The sequence below is a fragment of the Alnus glutinosa genome, chromosome 1 (genome assembly GCF_958979055.1).
Source record: "Alnus glutinosa chromosome 1, dhAlnGlut1.1, whole genome shotgun sequence".
In the NCBI taxonomy this organism is placed as follows: Eukaryota; Viridiplantae; Streptophyta; class Magnoliopsida; order Fagales; family Betulaceae; genus Alnus; species Alnus glutinosa.
The window spans coordinates 49,107,168-49,129,661 of NC_084886.1; the positions used below are offsets into that span (position 1 = coordinate 49,107,168).

The 22,494-nt window shown below is 36.8% G+C and overlaps 1 protein-coding gene across 2 annotated transcripts; it reads left to right on the forward strand.

The window, feature by feature from the left end:
* The first annotated feature begins 16,412 nt into the window (after positions 1-16,412).
* On the forward strand, positions 16,413-22,419 carry LOC133855646 (gamma-tocopherol methyltransferase, chloroplastic-like). Of its 2 annotated transcripts, XM_062291437.1 has the most exons (7): positions 16,416-16,931; positions 18,625-18,794; positions 19,227-19,331; positions 19,479-19,682; positions 19,952-20,054; positions 21,923-22,063; positions 22,171-22,419. In XM_062291437.1, the coding sequence occupies exons 1-6, from the start codon at positions 16,595-16,597 to the stop codon at positions 22,024-22,026; spliced, it is 1,023 nt and encodes a 340-aa protein (XP_062147421.1). In that variant the 5' UTR covers positions 16,416-16,594; the 3' UTR covers positions 22,027-22,063; positions 22,171-22,419. The 2 variants fall into 2 exon arrangements, with proteins under 2 accessions (XP_062147422.1, XP_062147421.1); XM_062291438.1 differs by lacking the exons at positions 21,923-22,063; positions 22,171-22,419 and adding an exon at positions 20,245-20,415 and having other exon boundaries at positions 16,413-16,931.
* Positions 22,420-22,494: the final 75 nt, after the last annotated feature.

A 22,494-nucleotide genomic window follows, 5' to 3' on the forward strand; every position in this document is an offset into this window, starting at 1 on the left:
AACTTTAGAGTGGGACCTGCTATTCTATATTGTTCAAGTATATGAATGAATGGTTTGGTGGCATGGAAATGAGTAACATTTGTTTTTGTCAAAGTTGTATATAATTGTGTACTGGTCCACCTCTTTGCTGCCTTTTGTCTAGATATGAAATGTTGTAAACCTAAATTATTCCAGAAAACTTAATCCATAGCCTTTCAAAATTGTAAGGCTGTTTTAGATCAGGCTGATATTGCCTTAGGTCCAAACATTCAAGGCATTATATATACAATGATCGATCTTCAGTTATATATATATATATATATATATATGCTACCTCAAGTCTTCTCCTGGACATTGATCTACTCATCTCTTTAGCAGTTCAAGGATGTTTTTTATTTGGGAGATGAAAGTAGTCTTTTTTCCTGATTCTGCAATTCTGCTACCATAGTTGATCAAAACCTTATTCTATTTTGGTGTGCGTCCTTGGTTTATTTTAGTTTTAAGCATTTATGTCGAGAATCTGCTATAGTGTTAATGATTATATATCTTTTAATCCTTTTTTTTTTTTTTTCAATAATTTCTTTTAAATAAGACTATGTCTGAATTCTGTAATGAGATGTATCTTACATCATTTACTATTTAGTATTTAGCATTGAATATTGAACGGCTAAATATTGGATTAAAAAAAAAAAAAACTAAAAATATTCAATAATATATGAAAACCGGTTATGCGGATAATAACCAATTTTTAATAACCGGATAATCGGTGGTTGGTAAAAATCGCACCCGGTCTCTACTGATTGCGGTTATTAAAATGGGAATAACTGGGTACCTCGGTTGTGATTGCTGTTGCGGTTGCGGTTGCGGTTATGACCAACTGGTTGTACACCCCTACTTTTTTGGTAGCATCATAGGCCTCTTATAGCAATAATAGCATAATAGGCTTATGCATGCCTCTTACTTAGGTTTCACCTGCTAGATGTTAAGAGTCTCACATTGTCAAAGTATACTGGGGTTGTGGGCTTTATAAGCTTTGAACAGACCTATTCCTTTAAGTTACCTTTTGTGAAAGAGTAATACTCAATGGACTTTATTACTATATTGGTTAACAATTTGAACCGCTACGGTAAGATAGTTAATGTGAGATTCAATTGTCTAAATAAATTTTAGATTGTTTGAACAATTAGATTTTGTATGAACTCTCTCGTAATAAATGTTCAAATTACTAACAATTTAAATAGCTAATTGGTTCAGATCTCGACTCCTGTTTAGAAGTAGCTGATTATCCTTTTATTACCCTACTCAACATTTGGGTGCGTAGTCGAAGGCAAGAAAAATCAGATTATATAAATGAGTCCATTTATCCATATTCAATCCATTGACAGGCTTGATGCAGTAAGTCAAGTCCTAACCAAGTTTTTTGCTGCTTCTCTCTCTCTCTCTTTGAACAATAGAAAATTTTCGTAATCTTTTCTCAAATCCACAACCTATGCGTTGAATGCCAATGTTTCTTTATTGTGTTTACCATTAGTAGAATCTTTTTAGAAAAGGGAAAAGTATTGGGAAGGATACGGAATAAAATCTTTCCACCCAAAAGCAAAACTGGAGATATCATTCTACCTTTTCTTTCTTTTTTCATCAAGGTTTTGTTGTTGCCTTCGTGACATAAACTCCTTCCAACTTTTAAATATCCTTTTTGTGTTTTTTTTTTTTTTTTTTTTTTGAGTGACCTATATTTTTTAATTTTTATGTAGGTGAGATTTTATTTCAAATCTTTTGTGTAAGATTATTAGTTAGATGGATTGGAATTTCCAACCATGTTTCTTGCTATCCAAATTGCAGCCAATGGTAGGGAATCTTAATTCTAGTTAGTTTAGTTTAGTTTAGTTTAGTTTTTTTTTTTTTTTACAACCTTTTATTGTTTTATGATAACATAGTAAAATTGGTCAATAACTTATTGTGTGTGTTAATATTGAATAAAGATCTTCAGGAAGGAAATGCGAGAGAATTAATATGAGGTTCACCCGTTTAAGAAAATTTGGGATCCGGCTTCGGTGCTGTAGTTTTAAACTACAGCACCTGTACTGTAATTTAATAAACAGCCCAGATTGTAGCATATTTTCTGTAATTTAATAAAGGGCCCAAATTCTTCCAAAGTTAACGTCATCGTTTTTTGCAAAACTTAAAACTTCTAAAGCAAGCCTAGACTTGACGCTGTTTGGGGGTTGGGAACGTGAAAAACCTTCTCTCTTTCGACCCCTTAAAACCACCCCCACCGCTTTACCCCTGCTACCACCCCACCACCACACCCAAACAGTACAATACCACCACCAAGTCATTCATCAGTATGTATTTTCGTCAAGTTTAAGCTTGCCTGGACAGCATCGGTGCCCGACCGGTATGTCATGAATTCATTATATTTCTCTGTTGCCTTGGACAACACCGACCCTTTCCATTTCTTTCTCTGTAATTTATTCTTCCACCTATGAAATGATTCATTGTTAAAAGTAAAGCTTAATTTTTGGTACGAATACCTGAGGTCTGTTTTAGAGTTTTCGAATTAGGTGTTGAATTTTCATCTTTCCTTTCCTTCACACAGGAAAAGTATATATATTTCTTCCTGTTTTTGTTTCTGAATTCCAACCATAGGTTCTCGGCACAAAAGATAGCAAGAGCCTAAACAATCATGGGTTTTGATTGGGTTAAAAAACAAAAAAAGGTTAAAAAACAAAAAGCATATCCTATAATCCTAAGATCTTATTCCCAGGCAACATGGCCATTAGCAACAACGATAGAATCAACGCTTCTATTTATCCCAGCTGTAGCATTAGATCTGCTTAATGAAGAATTAGAACAAGAAGAAGAGGATGACAACGATGTAGATGAAGATGAAGAAGCTGAGGCTGTAGTTAAAGAACCGAGATAAGGAACATTTTTGGCCATCAAATTCTAGCATTTTGACCCGTGGACCTTGCTGGGTCCTGCAAGTATCACCAAGACTCAACCCAAGACCTAACTCAAATTCAGACTCATCTGGGCAAGAAGAAGAAAATTACAATGGCAGACCAAGAGGGCATGACCACGTGCGAGACGGTCATGGAGCGTGGCCTCCGTTGCTGGGCTTGCGCCAAGAACCAATTTGCACAGATGTGGACTCTTAAACGGCGTCAAACACAAGACCACAAGAAAGTGAAGAAACGTTTGCTTCAATCAAGTTTGAGTTTACCAAAAACGACGCCGTTAACTTTGGAGCAATCTGGGTCCTTTATTTAAATACAGAAGATGTGCTACAATCTGAGCCCTTTGTTAAATTACAGCACCTGTGCTGTAGTTTTAAACTACAGCACTGAAGTCGGATCCGAAAATTTGAGCCCACCAGTGTAGATAGACCCCCATATATCCAGATTGTAAAAAATCTGAACAATAAATTACTGAAAATTCGGATCGTTTATATTACCCCAATATAACCTTTAAAAAAGTAAAAAGAAAAAAGAAAAGAAAAGTAATCAAGAATTTTCCAACAACTATGCGTCGCGTTGAGGCAAACAAAGCGCCAAGTACACAACATAACGTGACAGAAAAAAGGTATATCCCAACAGCAACAATGAAAAATCATAAATTGAGACAAAATGTGTAGGGTGGATTATTATTGTTCACAATAGTTTACTAATATTGTTATTATAATTATTAAAGATTAACACTCTGTAAACATGCTTCTCACGTCAAAAAAATAAAAAAAGAAAAAAGAAAAAAAGAAAAAGAAAAAAAAGGGACAGCTGAATAATACTCATCAACCCCACCTTCTCCTTTTATAAAAAGAATACATATCCCCGACACAGTCTTTGGCAAGTGCTACAGCTACTTGCCTGCACAAAAAAAAAAAACGTTCCTCCAACTCAACGATGGAGATCGGGTGCAATTTCTTTAGGTATTGTAATTAGACGCAATATATTTTATTTGGAAGGTTTATTTCCAATGTAAGGTCTACATTTTTTTGAACAAAGAGTACATGCTTTCATTAAAAAACCCAAAAGGCTAATTACAGCGTTAAGGAACACAAAGACTCCCTAAACATAAAATCAAAACTAATTTTTGATTTGGGAGAAAACTACCTAAAAACACCCAAAGATTACAAGAACATACATTGGAAGCCACTCTAAACAAATAAGCACCACTACTAAAAATAAAAGATGGTTGATTTACGCTATAAAGCGAAAAAAAAATTCAATAAAATCCGAGCATCTAACAAGCAGCCTGCAGATCTAACTAAAGAATACAACATCCGACATCAGAACTGGCATCAACAGAGCATGTGAAGAGAAAACGCACAGCCAGAAAAATACCCCGCAGGAAAAGACCAGGTCGTCCGAAAACAGCCGTCAGTCTTGGTAGTGGAAGGCGGGAGAGTAGCGCGTAGCCTTCACGCGCCAGGGAAGATCTCTGGCACGTGTATGTCACGTGCCGATGTGTAGGGGGCGATGGGGGGACACGCCAGACGTCGGAGGACTCGGAGGACACCAATGAATCCAATGGTGAGGACTGTGTTATACAATAATGGAGAGAGAAGCGTAGATCTAGATCCCAAGATTTCGACCTAAACAACCCTTCCCAAAATCACACAAAACACTGTGATTTGCCCTCACCACTAAGTTCACCGGTGCCCCAGCACCTAAAAATCATTGCTTGTACAAAGAAACAAAAAAAAAAAAAAAACAACAACGACCTCCACCGATTCAAACACCGAGAAGAACAACAGCTCCACTCCAAACCATCTTAACAACTTTTTTTTTTTTTATTAATTATTATTATTATTATTATTTTTTGTCATGATCTGGACCACTCATTTAAAATAAACAACCAAAAAAAAAATTGCATCCGATGCAATCCATGTGTCCACCGTTAGGCAAAAGTGCTTAGCAAACTCAAATGTAACAATATAAAAAATCAGAAATAACACCCTAAATATTTTGGCAGATCTCAATCCCAACTCTATTTTTATATGAGAAATGCTACATTCTTACTTTTTAGAAATACTAGATATCTTTTTAGTGTCCTTCTAGGATCCTTCTATACTGATATGACAAATTGTTTTTAATAATAATAAAAAAAAAATTACAGCTTAATTTTTCTCTCCTGTTTTTATTAAAAGAAAATAAAAATGGTGTCATGCCAGCATAAAAGAGCTCTAGAATGAGCTCTAGCATTTTTCCTTATTTTTATTCTTACTCTCATACTCTCTGATATAACTTCTAAAATAACTATTGAATTATTATTAAATTTTAAAAGTCAGGTCATACCTAAAAGTAAAAGTGAATGCAAATTTTCTCCATTTATTTTTGTTCCTTTGTACCTCAAAGAGAGTTCTTAAAAAAAAGAAAAAAAAAAAGAAAAAAAAAAAGAAGGAAGCAAAAAACAATCAAATTAAATTAAGGGTTAAATACCCCAGAGGTACCTGAGTTTTACGTGTTTTTAAATTTAGTACTTAAGTTTCATTTTGTATCACAGGTAGTACCTGAATTTGGAAGAAAAAAACCTAGGTAGTACTTGTCAGATTTCTCGTCCAAATTTCAACTTCTCGCCACGTGTCAACCTCAGAGGTTGACACGTGGCACCAAAAAAAAAAAAAAAATCATTAAAATTAAAAAAAAAATTTAAAAAAAAACTAAAAAAGAAAAAAAAAAAAAGAGGGGTGGCTGAGCCACCCCCCTTGGCCACCATGGGGGTGGCCGGCCACCCCCATTTTGGCCAAGGAGGTGGCCCAGCCACCCCCATTTTGGCCAAGGAGGTGGCCCAGCCACCCCCTTGGCCGGTCTGGCTGGTCTGGGGTGGCCGAACCACCCCCTATGGGGTGGTTCGGCCACCCCACAGTTGAAAAAAAAAAAATAAAATTTTTTTGAAGGGTTTTGGCCCTAGGGGGTGGCCGAACCACCCCCTAGGGCCACGGGGGTGGTTCGGCCACCTCCAGTCCGGCCGGTCTGGGGGTGGCCGAACCACCCCCATGGCCCTAGGGGGTGGTTCGGCCACCCCACAGTTGAAAAAAAAAAAAAAAAAAAAAATTGAAGGGTTTTGGCCCACGGGGGTGGCCGAAACCACCCCCTAGGGCCAAAACCTTTCAATTTTTTTTTTTTTTTTTTCAACTGTAGGGGGTGGTTCGGCCACCCCAGACAGGCCAAGGGGTGGCTCAGCCACCCCTCTTTTTCTTTTTCTTTTTTTAATTTTTTAATTTTTAATTTTTTGGTGCCACGTGTCAACCTCAGCGGTCGACACGTGGCGAGAAGTTGAAATTTGGACGAGAAATCTGACAGGTACTACCTAGGATTTTTTTCTTCCAAATTCAGGTACTACTTGTGATACGAAATGAAACTGAGGTACTAAATTTAAAAACACGTAAAATTCAGGTACCTATGGAGTATTTAACCCTTAAATTAAAGATGAATAAAGTTATGAGAGGTGATAAAGTAATAACAAACAGTCAAACAGTGTAACGGAAGCAAAAAAAAAAAAAAAGGGTAGATCAGGACTCAGGAGGATAGACCTTTTCTTTTCCTTTCCTTATTTTGGGTAAGGAAGAGAGAATTGAAGATCCACGTGTCATGAAGATGTAGCAAATGCTTGCCTAAAAAAAATACGTGTACACAAAAAATTAATATATTTGTATTTTTAATAATTTAATTTAAAAATAATAATTAGAATTGAGAAAAAAAACTCATGCAAGTGAATGCCTAACTCCCAAAAATAATATTTACAAAAAAAAAAAAAGAAAGAAAAAAAAAAAAGAAGCTCTCCCAACAATATTTTTTAGTATTTATTTTCGTAACGGAAAATGTTGGCAAGCAAAAGCCGCCATTTCAAAACCCTCATCATACCTCAGGTAAGAACTTTGTATTGTAGAGAGTGAATAGAGAAAGCGAAAGAGCACTGAGAGAGAGGGAGGGGGAGGTGAAAACGACGGAGTTTCTTGGGAGAGAAAAAGTCAGAGACACAGAGAGAACTGGAAACCCTAATCTCTCATTGAATGAGGTTCGTTCTTTCTTTCCTTCAATGATTTTAGAAACCTCTGGACTTCGATTTTTTTTTTTTTTTTTCTTCTTTCCTTTCTCTTTTGCTAAATTTGTTATAGTCTTCTCGTGCTTTTGTGAAACAATAGCCGGAAACTTACTTCGATTTTTTTTTTTTTCCTCTCTCTTTTGTTAAATTTGTTATAATCTCCGCGTGCTTTTGTGAAACAATAGCAGATTCGGTTTCCGGCTTCGGAATTTATTTCATTTTTTTGTGAAGTAAAGTAATCTTGGTTTAAGGTTTTGGCGGAAGCCTGTGAATCTTACAGATTTTGTTTTATTGTGAAATTTTTGGTTCTGTGAATGTGATTGCCGAATACTGGATGGTACAACTCCGAGGAGAGATTTTCTCGCTGTTAATCTTTTTGTAGAAATATGAGGCTTAGCACAAATGTAGAATAGCTTAGTTGATTTTTGTTCGATGAAATTTCAACAAATGTCACACATAATGTGGTTTTATTCTTCAACAAATAAAAAACATGAATGCACATCTATGTATTCATGTACGTTTATACGTATGTATGAGTCTATATAAGGATATAATGTGGACAGAAGCGCAAAGAAATTGGTGGTTGAATTTTTTTTTTTTTGAACGGGAGCATTTCATTCATAGTATAAACGCCTGAAGGCAAATACAACGCCCGAAGGCAAGAACACTGTCCCAAATCTACAACGGAAGCCCAAAGGCTGGAGATAGTGAGTAGAGATGAAGAATCCCTAAACACGAAGCCAAGAACAAACCTAGCTTGAAGCAGCAAACTAAAGCAACAGGCTAAAATTACAAGAGCAAACGATTGACCCTTTCTAAACAATGAAGAACAACCCATCTCAAGTGAAAAGGTCTGGTCTAGCAAACATGCCACCTAAATGCCCAAGTAAAAATTAGTCCACTATAATAGCAAACTGTGAAAGAAAGCTGGAATATACAGAAAAACACAGTAACAAAATCGCCAAGCCATAAGGAGGAACCACCCGAACCAGCGTGTGAAAGACCACCCGCCGCACTCGGGCCTCCCCTGCCGCCACCAACCAGCCGACCATCCCGAGAAACACCACCCAGACGGTCGAAAAAGAGGCACGTTGCCCACACTCGCAAGCGCGTGCAAGCCACGCTTCGAGTGTGGAGGACCGACACCGCCGAAAGATGAGTCGACGGGAACAGAGGCTGACAGTGAACAACACAGGGGGGGTCGTGTCGCAAGAACTCCCGCGTAGCCATGTAGATCTAAACTCAAAAGAAGGCCGGAGAACTCAAGCGAAGTCACTCCCACGGACGACTTGCAACGAAATGAATCTGTCAAAACAAAGAAAAGATAACAACCAAAGAACAAATAAACAACGCTCCATAGCCCTAACAGCTAGGAGAACCACAACCACCATCGGAAACAAGCCGGGGGGAACAAAAAAATCCCACTGGAACAAGCCAGGGGACACAAAAAATCACTCTAGCTCCCAAAGAAGCTAGAGGGAGACGCACCACCGGGAGGAGGGAGGCGTGAGGCCTCCCTCCCCCGGAGAAATTTACTCTCAGAAGCGCTCTCTCTCTAAACTAAGAAAAACGAGACTTTCTCTCTCTAGAAAAGATAACACTATTATTGGTGGTTGAATTATTTAAGGAGTGGAGGCTGGTTTTTGGATGAAGCAATGGAGAGTTGAAGAGGGATATGAACTAAATAGACGTGTAAGTCCAGATTCACATTGCTCGAATATTTGGGACCACCAGATGATGTATATCCAACTTTTGGCTAAAGTAGCTAACAAAAACATTAAAACGACTCATCCAACAGATTATGCACACCAATGCTATAATAGAGTTTTGCTGCATTCGTGAACAGTGTAACGCCACTTGTGGTGTTGTACTATTCACAGATCTACTCTATTTTATTGTTGTTTCTCTCACTTTCTTTCTCTTTCTCGTCACAACCATTGGATCGCCAGGCTAGTACACGTCATTGATCGAGGGAATTAAACTCCGGCACAAAATTGAGCTCTTGCTCAAACAGAAGACGGCGACGCGTTTGGGTGTGAGTTTTTCTTTGTGTGTTTGTGAGATGGGTTTGTGGGAAATGAAGATAATGGGTTGGAGTTGATGAGAGGAGGGCTTGATTTGGGTATTTGACGAGGGAGAGTTGATTGACGGTGGAGATGTTGTGGATGAGGACGCCGGAGGGGAAATGAGGGAGAAGATGGCATGGGCGGAATCATCCAAAAGAAAAAAAAAAATCTTTTTATGAGTGCAGATGATGAGTGGCAGCGTGGAGATGGAACCATCCAGAAGAAAAAGAAAAAAAGAAAAAAAAAATTTTAAAATGCTTATTTTAATAAAATATAAAGAAATTTAGATAATCGGATAAAAGATGCCTTTTGAAACCCGTTAGTTAAACTAGATAAAGTGAATTTTGGTTAGCTAGAATAGATTGAGAAATAGATAAGCCATTGGGAGTGGTCTTAAGGGGAGGAGAAAGAACGTAACTCCAAAAATTCTAGAAAATTAGAGAAGTGAGAACTACTTATAGCAGTCACCTAACCATAAAGGATTTTGAACATTAAATATTTTAATTCTACCACTATTCTCACACAATCTTCAAAGTTTTGGGAGTTGGGTTCTCTCCAAATGCACCATAACAAAGGGGGGCCATCTTCCAGGCTTCTAAGTTGTAGTAACTACCATATCGGCCTCTCCAACTCACCAAAAATTCCACCAGTTGGGGGCATTACCCACCACTCTATCCCGAAAAGATGGAAAACCAAAGCCCACAAAGTCTCTTGCTACTTCACAATGGAGCAAAAGGTGATCAATGGATTCTCCGCTTTTCTTATGCATGCAACACCAGTCCATTACTATGACTTGCCATTTTGTTAGATTATTCCAGATCAAGATTTTCCCTGCTGCTGTTGTACAAAAGCCACCCTCAAAGTTGAGCACTGTGGCCAATTGATTAAATGGAACGATATATTAGTGTATTGGTGTTGTATTTGTAAATGTAGTGGCAAGTCTATTGTTCATTTGCTACTTGACGCATGGTTGCAAATGACCTTGGGTATTTTTTTTTCTCCTTGTAATTTGGCATTAAGTGGGTGGTGCCTTATAAGGTGGTTGATATATGTTCTTATTGGCCAGGAATGGTTAGATGGCATAGAAACAATTTGATCTAGAATGCAGCCCCTCTTTTCCTAATGTGGACGGTTTGGAAAGAGATAAATGACCTCATTTTAACAATGATGATTACTTGGCCTCAATCAGATTTCAAACAACCATCATAATTAGCTGTAGGATAGCATAGACATTGGAATAACATCAGGACAATGCTTGATCTGATTACAATACATGCAACTCAAATATAAAAGAACAGGAGAAACCCAATTCACATTTGAGAAGGAAAGCCCAATTTACCGGAATTAAACAAATCATTTGAAATCGACCTAAACCAATTAAACCCAGTGGCACAAAAAGAAAACCTATCATTTACACAACTCCTCGTTAACCATTCAGATCATCATAAGTGCTACAAGACGAATAATAGAAAAATAACCCAAATGAGAACCCAAAAAATTTCCCAAATTTAAACCAAACCCAGTTCAAATCCAACCAAACAAAACAACCCCATTAGCACAAATCACAAAACCCACAAAGTACTACCTCACAAAACAAAAGTTAAAACCTATTGACCCAAATGACATTAGCACCTTCCTAGAACGAGAAAACTTAAGAGAGCGAGAGAGAGGGGCACATACGTCTAGAGAGCAACCGACGGTGGCCGCTTCATGTCCCTCACCCCCTCCGCTCCAAGCGAGTCTAGATCTGGAACTGGGGGCTCTAGAGCCTCGAGAAAATCGCGGCCCCAGGAGGTTGAGGAAATCGACCGGCAAAGATACAAGTATCAGGCGACTTCTTCTGGCAAAAGTATCATCCCAAAATTTTCTGTCTAAAACCTTACTTTCATGGTCAAGCAACTTTTTCAGGAGAAGGGAGAATGGAGAGAGGAGAAAGGAGAATGGGTAAGGAAAAAAGAAAAGAATCAGGAGAAGAATGAGAGAGAGAGACGCAAACTGAGACCCAGACTAAGAGCTTGTTTGGCAAACAATTTTCATTGCCCCTCTATTTTTTTTTTTTTGAGATGCTAGAGCATCTTCTGATGTTCTCTTAGAATGGCATAGATGTAATTAAAAAAATTACATCTATGTCCTTTTAGATGGCATAGATTCAATTTTTTAATCAAAAAAATTACATTTATGCCATTTCAGGAGAACACCAGAAGATGCTCTAGCATTCCTTTTCTTTTCTACTTCTTTTAAAAAAGTCAAATTAAAAATATTTTTTTTATTTTATTTTTTATATAACATCAATAATTTTTTATTACTATCTAAATAAAAAAATTCATTATAAAATAATTTTTTTTTTCACTTTTCTATAAAATAATTTTAAATTTTTTTATACTTTATATTACATCAATTACTTTTTACTATTATTCAAACAAACATTACATAATTACAACCATATGTCAAACAAGCTATGAGATTTGAGGGAAGGAGAAGATGTTTTCTTTTTTAGGTTTGATGTAGATAGATGAGGTGGTGTCTTAATAGCCGTTATTTTAAATGAATGGTTTAGATGAGAGAAATTATAACTGGGCAATTTTCAAAATTCAGATTTTTTTTTAAAAAAAATTTAAAAATAAAAAAGATATTAAAAAGGCAAAAAGCCCTCTCCACGTAAAAAGGACGGGCAGGTGATGGCGTCCATGCTTGTCATTACTCCTTGGATGCTTGTCATTACTCCTTGGACAGTTTTGGAGGTTCACGTGGCAGGAGCTGATGGCATTTTGGAAAAGAGCATTTCCTTTGGAGTAGTGATTAGGGGGACCCTTTACTGGCTCCCTCTCCCTTTTCAGTAAATAAGTTCCATTTATTGAAAGAGAAAACATAAAACAATAAAAAAAAAATTAAAAAAAAAATCACTTTTTCAATATATGGGACTTGTTTATCGAAAGAAAAGGGAGAAGGAAGCAGGTAAATGTTCCCCCCCTAATCACTATCCTTTGCCTTTGAAGTCTGTTGTGACGTGTATTAGGAATAACAGACACGTGATTGACGGGCGGTAGCCGGCGAGATGATGCCCTGATGGGGAAGACGTATAGTCCAGCTTCACGTGACCAACGGCTGAATTTGAAACTTATTCTCTATTTTATTAAAATAATTAATTTTTATTTTTATTCATTTTAATTAAAAACACATCTTCACCAAAATCACCGAACAAGCGTACCAGAAACTTCTACACACACCGAAAACTTCCACACCCACCGAACCGGCCATGGTTATCAGAACCGAGAAGAAGGCCATCAATGCAAAGAAACCCGATTCCAGAAACCCAATTCCATAGAGCTACAACGAACAAGAAAAGAGAACCCAGAGAAATGATTAAATATCATAATGATTACTGTGCGGTAGCTTTCAATCTCACTGACACACACTCGCTGACTCGCAGAAAGATGGCTTCGAGAAGCAGAGGATGAGATTATAAAAAGGTAACAGAACCCACGACAGCTTTCGAAACAAAGCTCTACAACTATGATTATGACTATGGCGTTGTTTTCCCACAGCTTCACCGGCTCAAGGTATGCCCTCTCTGTCTGATCTGCTGCAGTCTTCCCTTTAATTTAGTTCAACACCTTCATCCATCACCTTTCAACAGAACCACCGAACCAGAACCACCGGGATTGTAACGCCTCCAAACCACTAAGAGTTAGATTCGTCTATTTTCAAATACTAAACCGCAAAGATTCATAAGGTATGTTAGGTAACCTAGTTAATATGTTGAATTAAGTAAATTACTAGAAAATAATTTTAAAACCCAGAGCTTCAATAAATGCGAAAACGATTATTTTAAAAAGAGTAATAATGTTTAATATAATAATTAAAATGCAAAGGAACTGGATTTATTGTGCAAGTGTACTTATTAAGGTAACAAAAAAATAATATCCTACTGCTAGCCTAAATCACATCCCGGCCGCCTAGGTCTCTCTGTTCATATCCTGAAAACAAAACAAAATATGGGGTGAGCGAGAAATGCTCAGTAAGGTAACCCTTAACCATAAAACGGTTGAGTTAACTTCATTTTCTTTAAAACAATTATTAAAATACACTTGAAATCTAAATTTATAGAATACGAATAAAAATTCTGCATTTTACTTAACATATAAAATTACTGGTTGATAAATAAGTTTCTCATATGTAGGGCTCATGTACACTATTACGCCATGTGTACTAGGGTTGTACGGTCTACTGCGACCTCAGGCAGGTAAACTGTAGCCACAGGCCCTGCCCTGTCAGCTAATTAATTGAAGTGCACTTAGCATGACATAGGGATGGATCCGCTTTCTATAAGTCCTTGAGCGGTTGCGCTTCCATCTAAGCAACGGTACCGAGTTTAAACTCTGTAAATCTCTGTGAATATCTCTGGGGCCAAAATAATAATCTCCTCCACACACGTGCCTCATTTATAAAAATCTCATTCTCACAAATCATTCTTATTCCTTTGATAACTCTTGAGGCAACGTGTGGGAGGGTTTTTACTCTCATTTTCTCATTAATTTCAAAAAGCTGTAACTTCCCGTCTCGGGAACTAACTACACAATTTACGAATAATTAGAAAATCCTTTATAACCAAAACTTCTTTTAAAACAGTGATTTCAAGATTAACATTTATACCGACAATTTTCATCTCAAAACTATTTTTAAAACAGTCCTTCATGCATCAATATAATTTGAAATATAGAACAAGAACAATTAATTGCAAATATCTTTAAAAAAAGGATAAAGTAATATGACATAAAACAATTTGAAAAGGGGTAGAGGATCTTTTACCTCTCTGATTGCAATAAGTCGCTGGACTATCTCGACAGCTAACTAGTCACCTGGATACAAGTTCCGACAAATTAATACTACATACTCGCCACTAGAATATATCCAGACACTACTACGGTTCGTCTTGCTAACCTATTGAGAATGGATTCCCGAAGTGTATCTTTACGACATTAACCGAATAATATTTGAATCATTAATTAAGTAATAACACATTTTCTTTTATTGATATTAAAAATACGACTCAAGAAAGGTAATTGTCATAAAAACCTTTTCTTTTATAGTCATAGAATTTACTAAATTCCTTCATTACAAATTATGCCTCTAATAGAGACAATTCATAAAAATAATCCGTGATTTTTTAAGCAAATTTTACAAGAACTTTCAAAACCCTTGAATTAAAATTCTTTTTCTTATAACTTTGTGGAATAGATGCGAATTAATTAAAATCATTAGGAAGATAGAAACATGGCATGAGAAGACTTATTGTGAATAGAATGGGAGGATTCAGAAGGTCCAAGAGTAAGGTAAAGAGGGGAAAACCAATGAATACTGGGCTAAAAATAATTTCTCCTGTGACTACAGACTTGTTCAACACAAAGAAAATAAAAATAAGTAAATGCAAGACTACGGTCCCCACGTTCCATAGAAAAGAAATGAGTATAAATAACCAATGGACAAAGGACATGTTCAGGTATGGAACAAGGAAAAACACAATTGGGCTTGTTTGACAAATAACATAACAGAGTAGTGAGTTGTTAATTTTGAAATTAGTAAAAAGTGATGATATGATATAAAATAAAAAGAATTTGTATAAAAAAGTAAAAAAGTTTTGTATTGTAGTGAATTTTTTTATTTGAATAATAATAAAAAATTATTGATGTGATATAAAAAGTGAAAAAAGTGAGAATATTTTGATATTGATTATTATTGGAAAATTTAAAAAAAAAATGAAAAGAAAAAGTGAATAGTGACTTGCATCATTCCGTAATGTTTTGTAGCTAAACAAACAAACCCAATTATTCTATGTTCCCGAAAGTAGAAGGAAGGGAAAAAATCAAAATAAATGAGAAAGACTACTCAAGCTAAGCTACGGAAATCATACAACAAATAGGAAATGATAATAAAATAAACATGAAAGTAAAAGTAAAAGGGTGAAAAGGACAAGTCATAATGGCTTGTATTTGAGAGAAGAGGGAGAAAAGTAAAATTTAAGGAAAGAGGAGAGTGTATCAGAGAGGAGAACGAGTAGAGTAAAAATTGTAAAATAGACAATGAAAGTCAAGCTTGTGGTCCTACCCATTTGATGAAAGAGAGAAAAAAAAAAGGACGGCAGCCAGAGGTCACGTCCATACATTGAAGGAGTAAACGAAGGAAATCCAAACAAACAGACCAACATGTACTCGATTTTTAACAGAGAAGAGAATAAAATAAAAGAAACAAAGCGACAGGCCTGCTGTGGTACTCCAACAATAGAAGAGAAAAGAAAAGAGACTAGAACATACCTGCAATGTTTCTGAGGGAGACAAAGGTTGTAAAAATTTCTTGCGAGAGAAAGAGACGGCTGAGAGGGACATATTTCTGAGGCGACAAGCGAATGACGGCCATAAGTTGTATTTATAAGTTTAGGATTTTTTCATTTGGGGACCACTAGGATTTTTGGCAATTAGAGACAAAAATTTAGGTATTAAATATTACCATAAATTGTCATATGTAAAAGAGGCATTCAATATTAATAAGTTTTTATTTTTGAAAGTAAAAAAAGGTATTTGACAAAATATAAAAGTGGTATTTAATAAAACATAAGGTATTATATATAAAATATCGGGATTTTTATTATTTTATCCAGTCATTCATTCTCATAGGTAATAAAAGACTATTTTACTCTCGAAAGGGAGTCGGGGTTATTACAGGGATAGCCCAGGACCACCGAACCAGAATTGCCCAACAGCACTGAGATCCACCACAAGTAGCTCCGCTGGTACTAGGCCGATAAAATCAAACCTCAACCCCAAACTCCAAAACCATCAATTTTAGCAAGGAAAGGAAAAGGAAAAAAAGGAAGAGGAGTATGAGAGAGACGCGAAGAAAACGAGAGAAAGAGAAAGAAAGAACAATAAAATACTAACTAGATCCGTGTACAATACAACCTCATGTGGCCTTACACTGTTCACAAATGGACGATAACTTTATTCTTGCCTATAGTTTTAAGACTTTGTTACCTATTTTAATCAAAATAAGTTTTACATAACTCACTCTAAAGTTTAAATATTCTTTAATATTCTTTAGAGTGTCAATATATAATATCTCTATTTCTATTCGAATAAAGAATCAGAAACACAGATGCCACGTTGGCCTAGCAGAATCAGCCACCGCATGATGCGACCGCCATAATATTCTCATTGCAATATATATAATAATAATAATAATATAAATCCAAAAGAATAAAAAAAAAAATCAGCATATATCCCATCCCACTATACCAGTCCCCTGACTACTACATAATCAAACTTTGCATTACCAATCAAAAACCGTCCGATGGGACCAATCAATTAGAACCAACTCCATCAGAACCAACTCCATTAAGCAGTGGCACATATTGGCCATCTTCGCTGTTTTTAGCGTAAATTAAATAGCGCAGAAAAGAGATATCGACAAGAAAGTAGTGACCGGCCAAGAGGCTCCAGAGATCTTCTATGACCGCGTCAGTCTTTCCCACTTGCCAGCTCCTCTGCACATGCCGCCCGAAGCCTCACATACTCCATCGCACGCGTGGTTCGACGAGGAGGAGGCGGTTGACACTTGCGGCGGCCGCGGCGTCACGTTCGATGGAAGCGGAGGGGAAGAAAGACGGGGCGCTTAAGAAGGGCATAGCGGAGTTCTACGACGAGTCGTCGGGGACGTGGGAGAACATCTGGGGCGACCACATGCACCACGGGTTCTACGACCCGGATTCCACTGTTTCGGTCTCGGACCATCGGGCCGCCCAGATCCGCATGATCGATGAGGCGCTCCGATTCGCCGGGCTTTCAGGTCGGTTCCTCTTTCTCACCCTCACCTTATCAAAACAAGCGTCTTGCGATTATTATGAAGAGTAATTCTCGAAACTACTTTTTTCTTTTCACCATTATCCCACTCATCGACTCATGGCCATCGGCATTGAATCAACAAAGTGCGATAGTAATATGATAAAAGTATAGTTTATAAGTCTTATTGAAAAATAATAGAGTATGTATGTCTTATTGAAAAATAATAATTGTTCAAAAAAAAAATAAATAAAATAATAGAGTATATCTCCATGCGGCGGATTTGCAAACCTACCGTTAGATTTGTCGGATCTACACATTTCATCACGTGATCCCACAAATTCAACAATAAATTTGTAAAAGGATGGAGTGGGATTGTGGGAATGATTTGGTGTGGTGTAAACGGACACGTTTTTTGGTGTGTGTTTTATTTATTTATTATTATTAGAAATAAGAGGGTAGTTTAGGAAAAAAAATCGTGGTTGATAAATTATTAATTGTCTTAGAAATTAAAAATGATGAATAACGAATTTAATCACTTAATCATTATATTTGAACCCAAAATATGAAATTTTTAAACTTATGAGGTAGAGTAGTTAGGTTCGGACCAGGATCACTATATAATAAAGATAGAAAAGAGTAAATTTAATTACTTAACTATTACTCTTAACAAACTTCACGTAAAATGAAATCAAATGCTTCATATGCTTGTATTTGCTTTGATAGTAATAGTAAGAAGTGTAGTTTGCATGATTGCATGATAAGAAATGCAATCGTATAGAAATTTATGGTAAAATATAAAATATGGAGAAAGAAGTGGAAGCAAGAAAGAGTGGAGAATACAAAAAATTGGGTGGTTCGGCCTTGGCCTACATCACTAGAAGGACTACATCTTTATAACTTAATTATACAATTGTATTAGATGGAAATGCTAAATACCTATAAAGAAAAATATGTTAAGGCTAATATGGAAAATATCCTATATTAAGGCTGATATGAAAAAAAATTGTAAATTTAATCAATTAAATATTCTTCTAATGGACTTCAGGTAAAATCAAATCAAATGTTTCATGTATTTGCTTTGACAGCAGCAGGGAGAAATAGGGTCTGCATGATAAGGACCTATTGATTAAATATGTAGGTTGTTGTACTTGAATTTGATGCATTGGTAGGGCCCATGATTTCCATTTGTTTTTTTCATTTATTAGATTCATTTATATTTGTCAAACTTATAAAGCTTCTCAGCCTTTTGCATTAATTTTGACAAGATACAACTAGCCATCTTGGGGTAGAGATTTCAAACAATTTTGCCGCAAGAGTTGCAACAGATGTGAGGGAGCCTCTGTGGGTCCACTTGCCCTAATAAGGTTCAAGCAGCCCGGCCCTGCTTGAGCATGTCTCACATTTGCAATCCAGGTAGCAAATTGTTGGAGATTCGGTTCCTCCATGTGTGTTGAAGGACTTTTATTACTATTGTTATTATTATTTATTTATTTTGAGTTTGATAATGTAGTCGAGGTGGCATCTTATGCAATTAATTATTCTCTGACGTGGAGAGGTCATTGAATTGTTGGAGGACCGGAGTTGATCTGCTCATACCTTTTTTTGTACCAAAGTATGTGCTTGTGCTCGTGTTTGTGAATCAATATGAGCTTTCAAAGGTTTTTTTTTTTTTTTTTTCCCTCTGAATTGGTTTGCAGAGGACCCTACAAAATGGCCTGAAAGCGTGGTTGATGTTGGGTGTGGGATAGGCGGTAGCTCCAGATACCTAGCAAGAAAATACGGGGCCAAATGCCAAGGTATCACCCTTAGTCCTGTCCAGGCCCAAAGAGCTAATGCTCTTGCTGCTGCTCAAGGACTAGCCGACAAGGTAAAATGTGAACCTTCTGGTTTCTGACATATTCAGCTCATCATTCGTATATTGGTAGAGTTGATTACAAGATATGTTTCAAAGCGTGGCATACTGATTCTTTGCCTCCTGATAAATTTCTGAAGTTTCACTCCCTCGCCTGAGATATTGTTGGTATTTTTTTTCCTTTACATCCCTTTCCTTAGTTACTTCCTTGTACTAGTAGGTTTCAAATTTTTGTTTCCAATCTTTTTAATAGCTTGAGATATAAATTGATGCTAATGGCGGGAATTAGGAGGTCTGGGATTTTTCAGAACCCGGGAGCAGGATTTTTGATATGTACGCTAAAGCTATGACCAAAAAGTTTGGACCCCATTTATGATTGCCTCAATAACAGCAGACAGGAGGTGTTTGATGTAGTGTTTCGATTTTAACAATATGAACAATTAGCAGGTTTCCTTTCAAGTTGCAGACGCTTTGGAACAACCATTTCCTGATGGGAAATTTGATCTGGTGTGGTCCATGGAGAGCGGTGAACACATGCCTGACAAAGCAAAGGTTCTTTCTCTATTCCATCTCGATAAGTTCAATTTCCATTTTATTGCCTGAAAAGCTTAAGAGAGTTTATGCTTGGACTTTCTTTTTCACTTTATGTTGGCTTATTGTTGTGTACTGGTATTAACTTCCTCTCTCTCTCACTGGCAGTTTGTTAATGAGTTGACTCGAGTTGCAGCCCCAGGAGCGACTATTATAATAGTAACATGGTGCCATAGGGATCTCGCTCCTTCTGAGGAATCTTTGCAGCCGTGGGAGAAAGAGCTTCTGAACAAGATATGTAAATCTTTTTATCTTCCAGCATGGTGTTCAACTGCTGATTATGTCAACTTACTGGAGACCCTTTCTGTCCAGGTATTTACCCACCCAATTGGATGGGAAAGAAGAGCTTGAAACTCAACTCTTTGAGCCCAAACATTTATTTAGCTTTTCTCGTTACGGCTGACATAAAATTCATGAGAAAACAAGCTACTTAAAACCTAGTGTTTGAGTCCCCTAATTGATTGACTAAAGTTGCGAGTCAACCTGACCCTTGACTGCTCATTTTTAGTTGCGTCTTGTCCTTTGAAAAAACTTCAATTTTGTATATGAGACCATGGTAAATTCCTTCGCTGCCATGACAGGATATAAAGACAGCAGATTGGTCGCCGTATGTCGCCCCATTTTGGCCAGCAGTGATACGGTCGGCATTGACATGGAAGGGCCTGACATCGCTGTTGCGAAGTGGTAAGCTACTAAGCTTAACAAACCTTGTGGCTCTTATAATTCATTTCAATGAGGGAAAATGTTTTTCAAGTGGTTTTGGACTTTTATCTATTTATTCTTTGGGTTTTCAATTTTATCAATCAAATCTTTAAAATTCTAGGTGGTATGAAATAGGTCCATCTAATTCTTATTTCATCAACTCATTCAACAGAATGCTAGTGAAATTCCTCTTTTCAACCCCAAAGAAAAAACTACAAATAAAGATAAAAAAAGAAGGAGAAAAAAAAATTTCCCTTCATGGTTGTGGAGGGCCACGGAGGTGCTGAGGTCTCTCCACAGCCATGGAGCCAGCAGTGATACGGTCGGCATTGACATGGAAGGGCCTGACATCGCTGTTGGGAAGTGGTAAGCTACTAAGCTTAACAAACCTTGTGGCACTTATAATTCATTTCAATGAGGGAAAATGTTTTTCAAGTGGTTTTGGACTTTTTTCTATTTATTCTTTGGGTTTTCAATTTTATCAATCAAATCTTTAAAATTCTAGGTGGTATGAAATAGGTCCCTCTAATTCTTATTTCATCAACTCATTCAACAGAATGCTAGTGAAATTCCTCTTTTCAACCCCAAAGAAAAAACTACAAATAAAAATTAAAAAAGGAGAAAAAAAAAAATTCCCTCCATGGTTGTGGAGGGCCACGGAGGTGCCGAGGTCTCTCCACAGCCATGGAGCCAGCAGTGATACAGTCGGCATTGACATGGAAGGGCCTGACATCGCTGTTGCGAAGTGGTAAGCTACTAAGCTTAACAAACCTTGTGGCACTTATAATTCATTTCAATGAGGGAAAATGTTTTTCAAGTGGTTTTGGACTTTTATCTATTTATTCTTTGGGTTTTCAATTTTATCAATCAAATCTTTAAAATTCTAGGTGGTATGAAATAGGTCCATCTAATTCTTATTTCATCAACTCATTCAACAGAATGCTTGTGAAATTCCTCTTTTCAACCCCAAAGAAAAAACTACAAATAAGATTAAAAAAGAAGAAGAAGAAAAAAAATTCCCTCCATGGTTGTGGAGGGCCACGGAGGTGCTGAGGTCTCTCCACAGCCATGGAGCCAACCTCCATGACTTTGGAGTCCACAGTAACCTCCATTGGCCATTGAGGTCCAACCTTATTGCCCTACACGGTCATAGAGAGATTATTTGGTTTTTATTTTTGGCATTTTTTTTCTTTAGGATTAGGAGGGAGATTTCAAACGCATTCTGATATAAAAATTAGAAAGATCTATTTGATACTGTCTTAAATCTCAAGAATCTAATTGGTAAAATTGAAAACCTACAAGAGTTGATTGAAAAAAACCCGAACCATATAGGAGATTATTTTGATATTTTCCCCTTCATTTAAGTCTCATTATGTATCTATTTTTTTCTTTTCTTTTCTTTTTCTTTTTATCAGTAAGTTATACTTGCATCCTAATGGTCTTGAATACTCAACCCCATCCTTTACCATTGTTATAATGAAGAAGTACCACTTGAGATAGACTTCATTGGCACCCTCAGGTTTCATGGTCTTGAATACTCAACCCCATTTTTTACCATTGTTATAAGGAAGAAGTACCACTTGAGATAGACTTCATTGGCACCCCTCAGGTTTCATTTATTTCAATGGAATCATTGCCTACATTCTGATCTGCATATGGTAAAATCTCTAGTAAATTTTGTCCCTTTGAAGTAGGTTAGTCTTGAACTACATGCTAAATCTTTGCACAAGGAAATTTTGCTATATATGTGCTGCCTTTTTTACAAAATTGATTCCCAGTTGCTACAGAAAGATCATTAGCTTTCATTAAATCCAATCTTGTACTTTACGTCTAACTAACGAGTGTATCAGGACTAAAAACCATAAAGGGAGCTTTGGCAATGCCATTGATGATCGAAGGATTTAAGAAGGACCTGATTAAGTTTGCCATCATCACGTGTCAAAAGCCTGAATAAGCTACTGAGGTAGCAAGATGCACGGGCCATGAATAAGGTTTGATACTGATGCTATTACCTTTTTTTGTTCTCTCTATCTTTTGTAGTTTTAAAGGGTGTCTTATTTCTGTTTTGGATTTGTGATGTACACATTTGATGTAACAGGAGAAATGGACTCAAACAGGCGCATGAGACCAGAAAGTATGTGACATTGATGCAGAGCAGTGTCTATCTCATGGAGAACCATATCCAGAGCCAATAGGTTGCTGTCTTACTCTTTGCCAAAGATATTTTCTGTGGCTGCTACAGTTTTCACATGTGCCTTATTGCTTTCAGTAGTGTAAACTGTAAAACTCCTGGTATCGTTAACATTTTATGAATGATAAACATATGAAATAAGAGGCTTGAAACTGATACACAGTCCCACTCCCCACCAATTCAATGCAAATGGTGTGAACAGTGGCAGAACCAAAATTTTGGTTGGGGGCA